The sequence below is a fragment of the Podarcis liolepis genome (genome assembly GCF_965112155.1).
Source record: "Podarcis liolepis genome assembly, chromosome: 4".
Taxonomy (NCBI): domain Eukaryota; kingdom Metazoa; phylum Chordata; class Lepidosauria; order Squamata; family Lacertidae; genus Podarcis; species Podarcis liolepis.
This window is the reverse complement of record NC_139558.1, coordinates 55,401,077-55,415,832: the sequence shown is the minus strand read 5'-3', so window position 1 is coordinate 55,415,832 and position 14,756 is coordinate 55,401,077. Positions and strand designations below refer to the sequence as shown.

At 40.5% G+C, this 14,756-nt stretch overlaps 1 protein-coding gene across 2 annotated transcripts in view; it reads right to left on the bottom strand.

Moving 5' to 3' along the window:
• Positions 1-1,506: 1,506 nt before the first annotated feature.
• Positions 1,507-14,756, bottom strand: part of SCAF4 (SR-related CTD associated factor 4) — a 46,760-nt gene continuing 33,510 nt past the window's right edge. For both annotated transcript variants that reach the window (XM_083500332.1, XM_083500331.1), the window contains exons 17-20: positions 14,480-14,633; positions 13,919-14,014; positions 13,644-13,832; positions 1,507-2,673 (exon numbers count right to left, since the gene is read on the bottom strand). In XM_083500332.1, the coding sequence (XP_083356458.1) occupies positions 1,853-2,673; positions 13,644-13,832; positions 13,919-14,014; positions 14,480-14,633 (1,260 nt within the window). In that variant the 3' untranslated portion in view covers positions 1,507-1,852. The remainder of the gene's footprint in view (positions 2,674-13,643; positions 13,833-13,918; positions 14,015-14,479; positions 14,634-14,756) is intronic.

Below are 14,756 nucleotides of genomic sequence, written 5' to 3'. Positions count from 1 at the left end.
TACATACTTGCCATATTCTATTTGACATTTTAACAAAAGCTCTTAACCTTAGTAGAAATTCATACCAACAGCACCACACAAAGTGAGAGCGGTAGATATTGCAGATGAACATGCTTAATAAATGGTAAATGCTATGTGCTGAACATGTCAATATTAATGTGATTGCCTGCTTTGGAGAAGGGTATTGGCTAAAGCCCTTTAATGCAAGAGGCACACAGCACATTTTTTTCTATATAGCTCTCTTGAAGGTTTGGCAATTGTTTACATGCTTGAGCAGGTTACACCCTTGCTCACCAAGACTGGCAATCTTACCTGAATCCCTCTAGGTTGCAGCGTTGCCTTGAAATAAGCTTGGGTATATTGTACTTATTTTCAAATAAACCTTGACAATAGCTTTGTCAAATTGTGTTAAAAACAAGGCAGATGACATACTGGCTCTCAAAGTAACAGTGACAACTACTGTCAGTAAACATGGGGATCAAATTATATAATCTTACTCACTTGGGCTTTACATTCTAACACAGTTTAAATTAACTCTCCATAGAATTTGGAGGAAGATATTCTCTACCTAGCCTGCATAATTTAATTGTAAAAAGATCATGTTCAATCATAGCCGTAGGTGTTAAGAGTTAAGTTACCGATGTCAAATTTCAAAAAGCAGTTTCATGCCTGTTCAGTTTCCTACTTCATGAAATAGTTAACTTTTTTTAAATTGAGTTTTGGTGCATTTCCTAAGTGGCTACTAGCATAGAAACAAAGGTCAACGCATGGAAAGCGATGTCACAAGTATATGAAGTTTCTCTTTATTCTACCACTGCAAGATAACTTACCTACCTCACATTCCACTTCCCAAAAAATTAAGGGGGAAAACTCATCTGAATGGGAACAGTAACTGAACTGAGCATGTCAAACCATGGGGTGATGTAATTTTTCAATTTGCCAAGTACTGCCTGCATTTCAGAATGCAGCAGAGGAGCTAATAAGTCAATACTCGCTCCTCTAGCTTGTTACAAGCAATTTGACAGTAGTTATGTAGTAGACAAAACAGGAGAGAGAACATTCAAAAACAGATTGGAATATAGTGGCAATTTGGTGCCTTACCTCCCTCAAAAACACAATGAATTAAATTACAAAAAATAAGGTGTGCTTTCCACAGGACGCAATGTTGAACTTTTTTTAGGGCAACATTTACCACAAAATCTCTTGGATGGTGAGGAAAAACAAAAACAAATAAAAGTGATTTCACTGCAAACACTAGGTTTCCTCTTGAAACATTTAAGAACTATTTTTTCCATCTAGAATAGTCATGTTAATTAAAATTCAGAAATCTAAGAACATAACTACCACATATACTTCATTTTTGTGAACTGTTACACAAACATGTTTTAACAGCTTTAAACAAAGTCTAATTTAGACTCCAGTACAGCATTAACAGTTCAAACTTTAAGATGTTGAACAATCCTTTACCACTTCAGTGCAGTGTAGGAAGAATAGCACACATTAAAGTTTGTTATGAAAATAGAGTTTATTAAAAACACATCCCTATTTGTTTTTAGGAGCTTTTACCGTTACCTTCACTTAAATTAAAAAAAATAGCACTTCTAATTCTGACTTGTAAACTTTTTAAAGTCAAAACTTTTAAAAAGTTACAGCAAAAAAAGGGTAATGGTTTATTCATTTCTTTTGTGTTATTTTTGTAGCTATTTAAATAGAAGGGAAGCAATCAAATTGCTTACATATCCCATAAACTATGGAGGAGTTGTGAAATAGCAAAAGCAAATATACAGCATACTGTACAACTCTAAAGCTCTACACTCCAATGTCACTTTTTTTTTTTGACAAGTATTCCAGTCTAGCGAGGAGCCTCTGTGACTGAGCCAGTAGACTCTTCAGGTTGTTCAAGAGATGAGGTAGTCTCAGATGTTAACTCTTCAGCAGGTTTTGCACCTGTGGGTTCAGCCTCCCCCTTTTTAAGTTCTGGAACAGAGTCTGTATTTTCCACTTTGCTGCTCTGGGGTTCATGGTTTTTAACACCATCTACCCTGTCTGTCAACTCTGGTTTCTCCTTTCCTCGATTTTCGTCCTTTTCTCTGCGAGACTCCCTATCTCTAGAATCTCTCTCTCTCTGTCCACTGAAACGCCTATTTCGTTCCTCCAAGTCTCTGTGTCTATCACGTTCAGGGCTTCTTCTTCCCCATTCTCTCCTTTCACGATTACCAAGGCGTTCATGATCCCTGTCGTCATTGCGGTTACCATAGCGGTCCCGTTCATTTTCTATCCGATTTCCAAAAGACCTCCTTCCAAACCTTTCCTGGTCTCTATTTGGAGTAAACGGCTGCCTGTCATTCCTGAACTGTCTTCCATCTCGATCATCGGGTCCACCAGGCCCCCCTCCAGGCATTCCACCAGGCCTTGCAAAGTGGCCAGGTGGAGGGAAAGGGCCCTTCATCCCATGAGGCGGAGGCATCCCAAAACCTCCTGGGCCTGGAGGTGGGCCTCTGTGCATCATATGGGGAGGCATATGCCGAGGTGGCATCATTGGAAACCGTTGCAGATGAGGCGGTGGCATTCCTGGGGGTCGCTGGAGTGGTATCAAACCAGGCCGTGCACCCAAAAGGCCCGTGGAAGGTGTCTGTAGCCCAATCACAGGGCTGGGTGTAACTCCTTGAGTACCTGACAAACCAAAAGAAATAAAGTTGTAAATGGATGCAATATATGTTCTATTTTTCTGCTGCTCCAGCAAAGCTGCAACCTACAATCCCCTAAGCAATTCATACACTGCTGGACTTATTCCTGACTTCCATCAACCAACCTTTGCTCCAACACAACTGCCTTCCCCCATTTAGTACCAGCATTTTCACTCAACATTAAGCTCATTTAAGTCCCATTTATTAACACAATATATTTAAGCAGGTAACTCTCCCATTGCATTTGGTAGGATTAAAGAGTGCTCCAGTTTAGATGAATCATACCCAAATATAGTTAAAAGAAATGCAACAGAAGGGAGGGCTTTTGTTAGAAATGAAATACTTCATCACAAATAAATTAACTCCCCTGTTTGTGTACATGGTTCAAAGTTGCTTTCTGCAGCCTCCTCCCCCAAAACTTTTTATACTGTAGTCCTACAAAGTCAGTTCTGCATGTCATCTATATGGCATAGCACACACATCTTGGGTTCGTATAAAGCTCAAAGTCGGATAAAAAAAATAAACGTACAAATACCAAACACATATACAAAGATGAGAATTAGTGTATTCAGCTCAAAGGTTGCCAATATGGTGGGCATAAACACCAGTGTGCTCACCATTACTGCCTATGGCACCCGCGAAAGGGCTCAGTAAAAATACAAAACAATAATCCATAATGCATGACAGGCTGGTTCTGCTTTTCCTGCTTAGCTCCTGTTTGTACTGGCTTAGCCCCCTCATAATGTTCATATTTCATTGGACTGGGTATGTACCCTCCTATTAGTTCTGAACAGAGGTGCAAGAGAGCACAACAGTAGCTGACATTGTTTCCTGTTTGCTGGCATAAGCCAGGTGAAATAGAAAAAATATCTGTACAGTGGTACCTCGGGTTAAGTACTTAATTCATTCCGGAGGTCCATTCTTAACCTGAAACTGTTCTTAACCTGAAGCACCACTTTTAGCTAATGGGGCCTCCTGCTGCCGCCGCGCCACCAGAGCATGATTTCTGTTCTCATCCTGAAGCAAAGTTCTTAACCCAAGGTACTATTTCTGGGTTAGCGGAGTCTGTAACCTGAAGCATATGTAACCCGAGGTACCACTGTATTTACAAAGCTTGAAACAGAAGGTGCCTGCTGAATCTATTCCACAGGACTGGGCCGATGACAGTAAAGGCTCGCTTTTGTGTTGATTTCAAATGAGCTTGGCGAACCTGAGAGACAACCAATGGCACAGGATCTGAGTGACTGCACTGGGTTATATGGAAACCCAGAAGATGCCCTAGACATAAATGCAAGGACCTTGAACCTGGCTCGGAAGTAGACGGGCAGCAAATGCAATGGGCAGAGAACAGGCAAATAAATTTGTATTTCTTCTAGCAATTCCAAGAGAGAGAGAACACATGAAAGTATGAGTCCCCACTCCCTCCCCAGAATAGCAACCAGCAGTTATTTTTAACCTCTTTTAACATAACAAAATCAGAGTTGTACTAAAGGAAACAAACTTTGATTAGACCCAAAATGGTCTCTCTCCAAAATGGCCTTACATTTCATCCGACATGTATGCTCAAAAGCATAGTAGTCTTTTAGTCCTGCAGATTTTAAACCTTTTTCCAGCGGGTGCCACTACCGAGAAGGCCCTCTGCCTGGTTCCCTGTAACTTGGCTTCTCGCAGTGAGGGAACCGCCAGAAGGCCCTCGGCGCTGGACCTCAGCAGAGGCAGAACGATGGGGTGGAGACGCTCCTTCAGATATACTGGACCGAGGACGTTTCGGGCTTTAAATGTCACAACCAACACTTTGAATCGTGCCCGGAAACATACTGGGAGCCAATGTAGGTCTTTCAAGACCAGTGTTATGTGGTCTCGGCGGCCGCTCCCAGTCACCAGTCTAGCTGCCACATTCTGGATTAGTTGTAGTTTCTGGGTCACCTTCAAAGGTAGCCCCACATAGAGTGCATTGCAGTAGTCCAAGCGAGAGATAACCAGAGCATACACCACTCTGGCGAGGCAGTCCGTGGGCAGGTAGGGTCTCAGCCTGTGTACCAGATGGAGCTGGTAAACAGCTGCCCTGGACACAAAATTGACCTGCGCCTCCATGGACAGCTGCGAGTCCAAAATGACTCCCAGGCTGCGCACCTGGTCCTTCAGGGGCACAGTTACCCCATTCAGGAGCAGGGAGTCCTCCACACCCGCCCTCCTCCTGTCCCCCCAAAACAGTACTTCTATCCTGTCAGGATTCAACCTCAATCTGTTAGCCGCCATCCATCCTCCAACCGCCTCCAGACACTCACACTTTTTGACAATCTATTCATATTACTAAGAGTCTTCCAGGTAGGTTGATAGTAAGCTTCTAAAGAATTGGCAACTGTTCAGCTTCCTGTCACCTTTAAGCAGGAACAAGCTTGATAAGTATTTTTCACGCGGATTCAAACTGCCAACCTTCCAATTGGCAAGCCCAAGAGGCTCAGAGGTTTAGACCACAGTGCCACCCGTGTCCCTTTGGTCAAATGCCTATTGGTATGGAAACCAAAGGTAGCCACTAAAAATAAGGAAGTAGCTTGTATATATATTCTACCTAGGTTAAGATTCTAAACGTTTTTTAAAAATGTGCCTGCAAGAACTTGTGAGTTTCTAAGTTTTATGGAATTTTAATGACCATTAAGCCTGCAGAAATAATACTAAAAACTAGGCCACCCAGTTTTAGGGATGTTATTTACAGTTTCACATGGAACAGCCACAACAGTCATTTTTCTTGCTTGCTACGGCTACTTTTGGGAAGCGGGGGTAGGAAGCCAAGCTACTGCTCAATCAGCTACAGTAAAAATCTGAAATTTTCCACCCCGGAGAAGGGGAGAGGGTTTAAAACAGGTGAGGCTAGTGTGTGGAGCTCCAGATATTGCTAGATTTCAGCTTCCATTATCCCTAATGGCCATGCTAAGCTGAGGCTGGTGAGAACTGGAATCCAACAACAGATGAGCCAACGTCAGGTAAACTATGCAAGTCATCATTTAATTCTGTGGTTCAGAGTAACTAAGACAGAGGAACCCAGAGAGAAGATGAAGTGGGCTGCTCAAATCCCCAAGAGCTTGTAAATAATATTCTAAAGGGACGGAATAGGGTTGGGGATTCATGCTTACTTTTGGTGTGCGGATGTGCTACATTTCTCCTTACACTATCCAGGGATATTTTATGAGGAAGAAAAGGGACGACATCTTTTCCATTTTCTGCTGTCAAAAATCATCCAATTCCTCCCACATTTGAGCCAGTCTCAAACGGAAACCCTCTAGGACCATACAGAACTGCTGGGAAAGGCTAGAGTGTGCATCATTTCACCATCCCCTCACACACAGACCCACACACAGTCTGAACAGGCTGGCTGAAGCAAAGAACACTCCTTTGAAGGGATGGAAATACGCAACAGAATTATCTTATAAGTTCCTCTTGTACTTGTCATAATAAGATTTGTTCCATGAAGTGGAAGCTTCTTATTTTCCCATGTAGCAATACATGCCATTTACTCAGAGTTCACTAGTAAACTTCCCTTAGGAGTCATTTTCAGGTTATGATAGGAAAAGTGACAGCTAAATGGCATTCGCAACATAAAGAGTTCAGCAAGTTTTCATGCTCTATCCTAAAGAACAATAAAACCGAAAATACCTGTAGGCTTAATGAAACTAAGAGATGAAATATGCACCAACTGCTGTAATACCACCAAATATCTGAAATGCAACAATGTAGTGAATCCAAACAGTTCTTGAAATATCAAGAGCAATGCAGAAAAGATTACGAACTAGGCCATAATTTATCCTAGCACAAACCTAGTTCTCAGATTTCTGTCCTTGGATTAAAAATTCACTGATTTGAAAGCCATGCCAAGGAATTAAAGTTCATATGCTTGCTAAATAGTAAAGGTAAGCGAGCCCAATCCACTGCTAGTTAATATTTCACAGAGATGATGTTTTGTAATTATTTGCTTGAACTGATTATATCTGGCACAAGCTACCTTAGCTTTTTCTCCAACAGAATTTTAGCTTGGTTTCAACTTGGCTGACTTGGCAAGGAAGTTACAACTTGAAAGCTTGCACACCATTCTTACCCAATTTAACATTCTTGTGCACTGGCCATTACAGCAGAAACCATGCTTTATACAGTGCTAATACACTCATTTGGACCAAGTTATTGTTTTTGTGTATGGTTATTTGTGAATGGTTTTTTAAATTGTTTACTGATGGATGACTATTGAATATGCTTTAGACACATTAAAGCTATAGTGGTGATGACAATTTGCTTTGACTTGGAGAAATACTACATTCACATCTGTTCTCTGTTCCAGAGTTTCCTGTTAATTATAAGACTTGTGGCCAGTTCTCATAATCATTGTTTTGAGAAGTCATGGTGCATTTCTTTCACACTGGGGTAAGTGCACAGCCCATATGCATTTTACACAAGCAGGTTTTCTTGCAGTATCCAAGACAATAGTATTTCCCAGCTACACTTTCCAAGAACTTTGTAATCCTGCTGTGATTTGGTCGGTCAAGTACTTTGAACATTTTTCTGTAGCAGACTCGATCCCCGCATTCCTACAAGTTTTGGGGGGTTGACAAGGAGTTTTTGTGCACTTTCAAGTCAGGGTCTCCTACTGCTAAACTTATGAATGTGTTTATATAAAATTTCCAACTCTTCAGGGATCAGCAATCTTATATTCCTAAGGTGTAGATGTGCATTTTCAATTCCCCAAGCTCAATTCCATATTTCTTTAAGAATTCTGTGCTACACAGCAATACACAGAAGACACATGAACTTATTTCAGTGTTCACCTATCTCATGAGATGGGAGTGAAAAATAGCAGCAAGATTATCCCCCTTGCCAAAGTCGCAGTACTCATGTGCCACACAGAGGATAATATGCTAACTGAACATTGTACTGAATGTGGAACACAGGGGTGTGATAGTTGCAGAACACATAAAATGTGGTTGGGGAACCCTTGGCAAATAAGTCATGGAAGAATAAGGCAAAGAACCAGTTCTCTAAACAACAATTGGGGTATGAAAAGTGGGGATCTATATAAAATACAGCAAGGCAGAGGTGAGCAGACATCAGGTTTGCAGGACTGACTTTGTTTTGTAGTAGGGACCTCAAGTTCCACCAACTGGAACCTGGTGCAAAAGACACACTTAGAATTAAATAATTTGGAGCCCAGGACTTTGTTTTGAGCATCGGAACTGAACAGAGTTCATAATCCTTCAACACAAACATCCACTCATTACCTCAAGCTATCCTCACTTCAGCAATATACTATGGGGTGAGGAGAGCCATTTTGCAGGGACTGTTATGAGAGACAGAAATCTTAGCCAATCTACTGCAGTTCACACAGAGCGCTACCTGTGGATCCCAACCTACTTCTTCCCAATCCTGGGCTAAGGTACTCAGATAATAACAGGATCAACATAGTCTTCTGAAATCTACTTCCCTGTTACTCATTTAATAAACTTTTAGTTTTAAAAAGTCAACAAAATTTAATTACTTTTAGTGCTGGCTTAGAACAAAAACTTTTTCATTTCATTGTAAGTCATTAAGTAACAAGCAGAACATAAATGAAACACATTTCACAAGTAACAGAAAGGGTGACAAACTAAAAAGAAAATTTGTGGAAATTCATAGATTAGAATGCAACCAGAAGAACTGTGTGTTATATCATTTGATATGGAATCTTCAGCTAGCAGAGTGATAGCTTCACAATTATGGGATGTCTTTGACAAGCTGAACAAAATAATTCTTGAGTATCACTGAGTAACTGAAATAATTCCCCCCTCCCAGAGTGCCTCATCATTTATCTCAAGTCTCTCAATGTTTTTTTAAAAAGAAACACATGACCAACAAATTAATTAACGCAGGCTGCTCAAATGAGAAAACATTAATAAAAACTCAGATATTAACCCAGAAACAATTTGCAAAAATCTAATAGTGTAATAATGTAATGTTATCAGTCACCTTGAGTTGGAAATTGTACTGTAACTGAACTCCTATCACTTTGAACAATCACAGAATTTTGAATATCTGAAAAGCAACAGGAATCTTAGAAGATATACTTAAAATCTGTATAGGATTGTGTGCATGCTGTGACTCCATTCGAGTGAAGGGGGGAAACCAGAATGTGATTGTAGGCACAGAATTCAAGCTTCCCAAGATTATCGGTTTTCATTTAAAACAAAGGGGTGGGGGAACCTAGGCCTTATGCTTCCCCTTTCGGATCATGAACAAAATAAATTATACAAAATTATGTATATGGTTTAGCTGCATAATTCATGCAGGTTGCAGAGTTCATATTTTCTTAGTGTAGAATTTCAGTTACTTCCTGTCAACATTTACAGAAACAATGTGGTGTTGTGAACCAATGTTTATGTATATTTCAATTCAGTTACATCACACACTTGTTTAATCATTTAAACTCATAAAACTGTGGATTATTTGCAATTCAATGTTTTTAAGCTATCAAATCCGCATTCCCATGTGGAAACATTACCTGGGGGATCAGCCACCCCCAACTTTTCTGGAACTGTATCTGTAAAAATGACAGCAATCTAGGACCCTTTTTCTTGACACATCTGGAAAACATTATATTCCATATGTCACATTTCTACATGGCAGAGCTGGCATGTCACTTGAAAATGCTTGAAATGTTGCCAGAAATGTGTCTACATAAGATACTCCAAAGCAAAAGCAACTCAGAAGAATCTTCCTGTTTTCCATTCATGTGTGATGAATTCTTCCATGTTGTTCTCTGTACAGAAGATTCTCTCCCCCTGTACCGTTTAGGCAGCTTTCAGATTAAGTTACGTTCCTCAAAATTTCCTTAAGTTATGATTTCATAGCCTTTAAAACATGAACTTATATGCTATTTAAAATCACAGCAACTTTAAAAATCTGTGAAAGGTTTTCATTAAAATTACTGCATAGAACTAGTTTAGCTTTTACAGGCCTTGAATAAAAGACCTAGCAGAAGCCTTTTCTACACACCTTTAGGTTGTTGGTGGCACCCAGAAATAACTACACAATATACATAGGGTTTTGGAACCCAGTTGCTCTTAAACAGGATTCAGGTATTATAAATGCAAGGATACTGCTGCTAGAAAATCATTTTTGAACTGGGCTGTCTCCAAACCACAGGCTCATTTTCAAGAGCAGATATGTAGATCCAGCAGACTGTATACAAGGTCTTATGCCAGTAAAAGTGGCAGGCTTCCAGGCGTACTTTGCTAGCACAGGGACCACATAATATGCCTCAACCACATCAGTATTTTTCAACACTGGCGCAGCATGTGGCTCCAACCATATAGCAGCAGTTGTTCGGCCATGCCTCACTTTGTAAAATCTGGATCAAGTCTGATTTAACTTATTCAGTATATACAACTTCATTAAATGGCAGCTGTTTGTCAACAGTGAATATTGCAAACGACCATGAAGGAATGGGATTTGCTTTCTGAAACATCAAGACATTCTACACCTCATCAGACTGAGAGCAGAAATTAAGACCGACATCTTTGGAAATGTACACTATCCTCTGATGCTCTGCTTTACCCAAACTGTATGTGAAAGGCTCAGGCCAACCCTGTTTAAATACATCCGTTTCATTTAATATGACCACCAGATAGGATACCTGGAAGAACTCATGCAAGCATTTGTGCACAGGAGTCAAGACTCATATTGACAGATGAAAACCAGTAATTAAGAAGGTAAAATCTTGAGTGGATTCTCTGCATTTTTATTTTTCACTTAAGCAAATTCCATCTTCCTTTCAAGAGACTGCCAGCTGGTGGTGCCTTTGCAATTCATATACTCTTGCGCTTCATCCAACTCCTGAGCACAACTTGATATGACACTGAGATTGTGCCCTGAGCCATTCATGTTAAGTAATCAACAGATTTGTTTTTTTAAATTTCTACTTCAAAGACCACTGATATAACGATCAAGTGAATACAAGGTGTCGTGAGCATGAGCTCGCTCTGAAGTATTAATCACTGCTTTTTGCAAGACTTCTGAGAGGCCCAAATAATGTACTTCTTGTTGGTATCATTACTGCAGTATGTCATATGACCTCCATTATGTTCAATGTGTGCAAGATGCCAAAGCATTAGATAGGTGTCAATTTTGAAGAGAGGTACCTCCAGTATATTGATGACACCCAGTTTTCTCCCTTCCTTCCTTCAAAGCCTGCCATGTAATTTCAGAATTTATATAATGCTTGCAGGAAGCAAGCAAGAAAGCTGATAGAAACAGTTTGGAGAAAAATGAATTGTGGATAGTTGGTAGTCTTGATGACATCTACTGCTGATAGCCTTCCTGCAGTTCTTTAGGCTCAAGATGTTCGGGTATTCTGAATTCATTGTTACATGTCCGATTCCATGCAGAGGTCAGGGAAATTTATCTTACCAATTTCCACCTGCAATGCCTCAGAACTGTGATCTGTCAAGCAGGTCCTCATACCATTCCCCATAAAACTGAACACTACTTTAAGTAAACTTAGATATGTTGATCTAGCTTGTGTAGAATGTAGTCACCTCAACTAGAGAAATAAGTTTGTTAAAACACTTGAGGTCCCATATCTCAGCCGGATAGCTATATAGCTTTCCAGGCATAACTGCACAGATGTTTTTTAATCAGTCCCTTAACTGCTTTGCTCCAGTATAGCTTAAAAGGAAACATTTCAATTCCCTCCAGATTTTCATGTAGCACAACAGTACCAGGGATTATAGAATTTGTCGTCCTAGAATATTTCCCAAGACCAGGCATTGTGACATTTGGGTAATTTTTTACATTTACAAAAAATATTTATTTTATCTCCTCTCCCCCCACCCCACACTCTCTCACACACACACAGAATCACTGATGACAACAATTATGCTTGTACAATTATATGTGGTTTCCAACCATCTTGGCTTTGAGTCCTGGAAGACCTGCTCCCTGCCTTGAGGGCTTTTCCCACCTGGCCTGGGAGGGCAGAGCCTTGACTGACTTCAGCTACAAAAGCTGAGGCTGCTGAACAGAATCTCAGGCAGTTGTACTGTTTAAGGCGTTTTATTGGAGGCAGGGTAGATACTGTTGTTGCTCTTTATTCTTTGAATCTCTATTTTGGATCTTGATATACATGGAAATCATTCAATTTGTTTGTGTACCTTTTGATGTTTTGTTTATTGCTTATGACTACTTTTGTTATGTTTGTAGTTATGTAATTTTGTATATGTGGCACGCCACCTTCAGCATCCTTTTGACTTTGAAAAGGCGGCATACAAATAAAATTATTGATTGATTAACCATTTGTATATGGCACATTAAGACAATATTGTGCTTGGAATGCTGCATATACAACCGAAGCTGTGGAAAATATTCACAGTGGGTTGCCAACAGCTAGCATATTCCAAAGTGGAAATAAGGAGGTTTCAAACCAAGGAAGTGCAATTTTAGCAAAGCTTTCCCAAAAATGTTGTGGAAGCAGTAATTCAGGTGATTTGGCAAATGATCGTGATACATTTGAGAGTTGTGTGATAAATGAATTCTTCTAGAAAGACAGTCTGGGCCAAAAAGAACCCCACTCTCAATGCATTATCCCCTTTCCTGGAAATGTGGAAGAGTATGGAATGCAAGTCTGCACTGGTGAGAAATTCAGGTGACAAAATGGTAGACAATTCTTACATAAGGAAACAGACGAGGAGTAGAAGGAAAGAAATGGTAGCAATGGCATTAGATGGTTACATCTTTCTTGTATGCTCAGGTTCAGACGTCTATATTAGGATGTGTACAGATGTACCTAATTGTAGTTGTGAGCACATTCACTGCATTTGGGCAAACGTACAAGCTGCTGCTTGGAACTGAGCTCAAGAGAAACCTGTTCTGGGTTTCAGGAGATGTTTTGCACACCACTAATTGCCTGGCTCTTTGTGTCAACCATAAAGCTACTTGCCCATTCTTCTGAGTTTAGAAAGTGTTTAAAATGGTTTTTTTATTATTCAAAATGCCATGTAGCTGAGCAGATAAACATGCTAAGTATCTGAAAACAAAAATCAAACTTATGCATACAAACCTACACATACCAATATATCCTGAAACATGGAGGAGAGAGGACCTAAGTGAGAGGGAGGGACCCTGCTTCCAATCTGAGGGCTGAATTGCTTCTAGGGGAACATTCTGGAAGCTGCATGTGAGTGGTTGGGGTCAGAGGCAAAAGTGGGTGAAATAACAGATGTGACTCTTATCTTGATATAGTAAACCTCATCCCAGCTATACAGAAGTGAGAGGTTTCTGTTTGCATGTACACATACTTTTCTATCCAGAGTCCTTACCATAGTTTAAGGACAGATTCCAGCAAGCCAAAAACACTGGAGGAGGGCATAAAGAATGGCCAGAGAGGGGTGTGGCCTGAAGAGAGAAAGAGTAGCCTGAATGGGGGTGTGGCCTATGGAGAGGCCTGAGACATGCATTTCTCCCCCAGTCCTGATGTTATCCCAGAAGCTAAGGGGACAGCAGAATGCAGAATGCGGGAATGAATATTTTAAGGAATAAAGGCAGGGAGAAAACAGTTCATCTTCAGGGTCATCTACACACCTACACCGACTCATGGTTTCAGATACTTCTATACACAGCCATTGGTGACCAGGAAAAAACCATCTCTGGCAAAAGTAAACCCAGAACCCTGAATCTGCTTATATATTTCCTGAGTCCCCTGGATTTGTTTTACTAAAACGTACCTAACATAATCATTTCTCAATACTGAATCACTGCTTCAATCTTTCATTATTTATAGTGGGTACTTGCACCGTTAAATGCTTTACTCCCCACCAAATTACAAAGGAAAACACTTTGTTTTCTAAAATTTTGACTTCCTAACTATTGACAAAGTAGAATGAGTACTTTTGAAAGAAAGAAAAAGCACATATATATCCAGCAACTGAAAAGTGAACTTACCAAGGAGTGGAACTGGTTGGGTGACAGAAGCTGAGATACTTGTAGAAGTTACAGGTGGCAGAGCATTTGGATATCCTTTGGAGCCATCTGCATTTTCAGCATTTCCTCTAGGTGCAGAAACTACTGTTGGAATGGGGTTTCCCACAGAAGAGTCTTTTGTAGTGTCTTCATTTATATTGGCCACAGTAGCTAGAACAGTGATATTAACAGAGATATTTTAAATGGCATACGCTTGCAATACCATTAACTTTAATAACATAACAAATTAGACTTACAGTTTGGGATGTTTACTCCTGGAGAAGGAGGAACAGAGACCGGAGGAACTGAAACTGGGGGGTTAATAGGTGGCGGTGGTCCAGGAGGAAGGAAACCTATGAAGACAGAAATAACAAAGCATCACTACAACAGAAATCCTTTATGATGTTGTTGTTGTTGTTGTTGTTTAGTCGTGTCTGACTCTTCGTGACCCCATGGACCAGAGCACGCCAGGCACTCCTGTCTTCCACTGCCTTCCGCAGTTTGGTCAAACTCATGCTGGTAGCTTCAAGAACGCTGTCCAACCATCTCATCCTCTGTCATCCCCTTCTCCTTGTGCCCTCAATCTCTCCCAACATCAGGGTCTTTTCCAGGGAGTTTTCTCTTCTCCTTAAAAGGAAAGGAGTACCCTTCCACAACTTGATGCCCTACATATGTTTTGAACTACATCTCCCATCCACCCAAAGCAGCATGGCAATGGTCACAGATAATGGGAGTTGGAGTCCAAAATATCTGGATGTCACTAGGTTGTAGTAGATTCACAATTCATATGTATGAAAATTATGAGAATATTTAATTACCTGGAGGCAAATGCATTGGGTTGAAGCCAGGCCTCAAAAAAGGCGGAGGTGGAACTCCAGGACCAAATCCTGGAGGTGGCATTCCCATGGGAGGGGTAAATGTAGGTGGTTGAAGTGTACCAACCATTGGAGGTCCTGGCTGGTGTGGTGGAACCTACAGTGGAATGAAAAAAGTTACTCACCAATAATTCTACAGCTTTTTACCCATAGATATTGACTTACTGAGCATGAAGACTTTGTGTGACATTTTAACAGAGCCAACTATTAGAATTCTCTC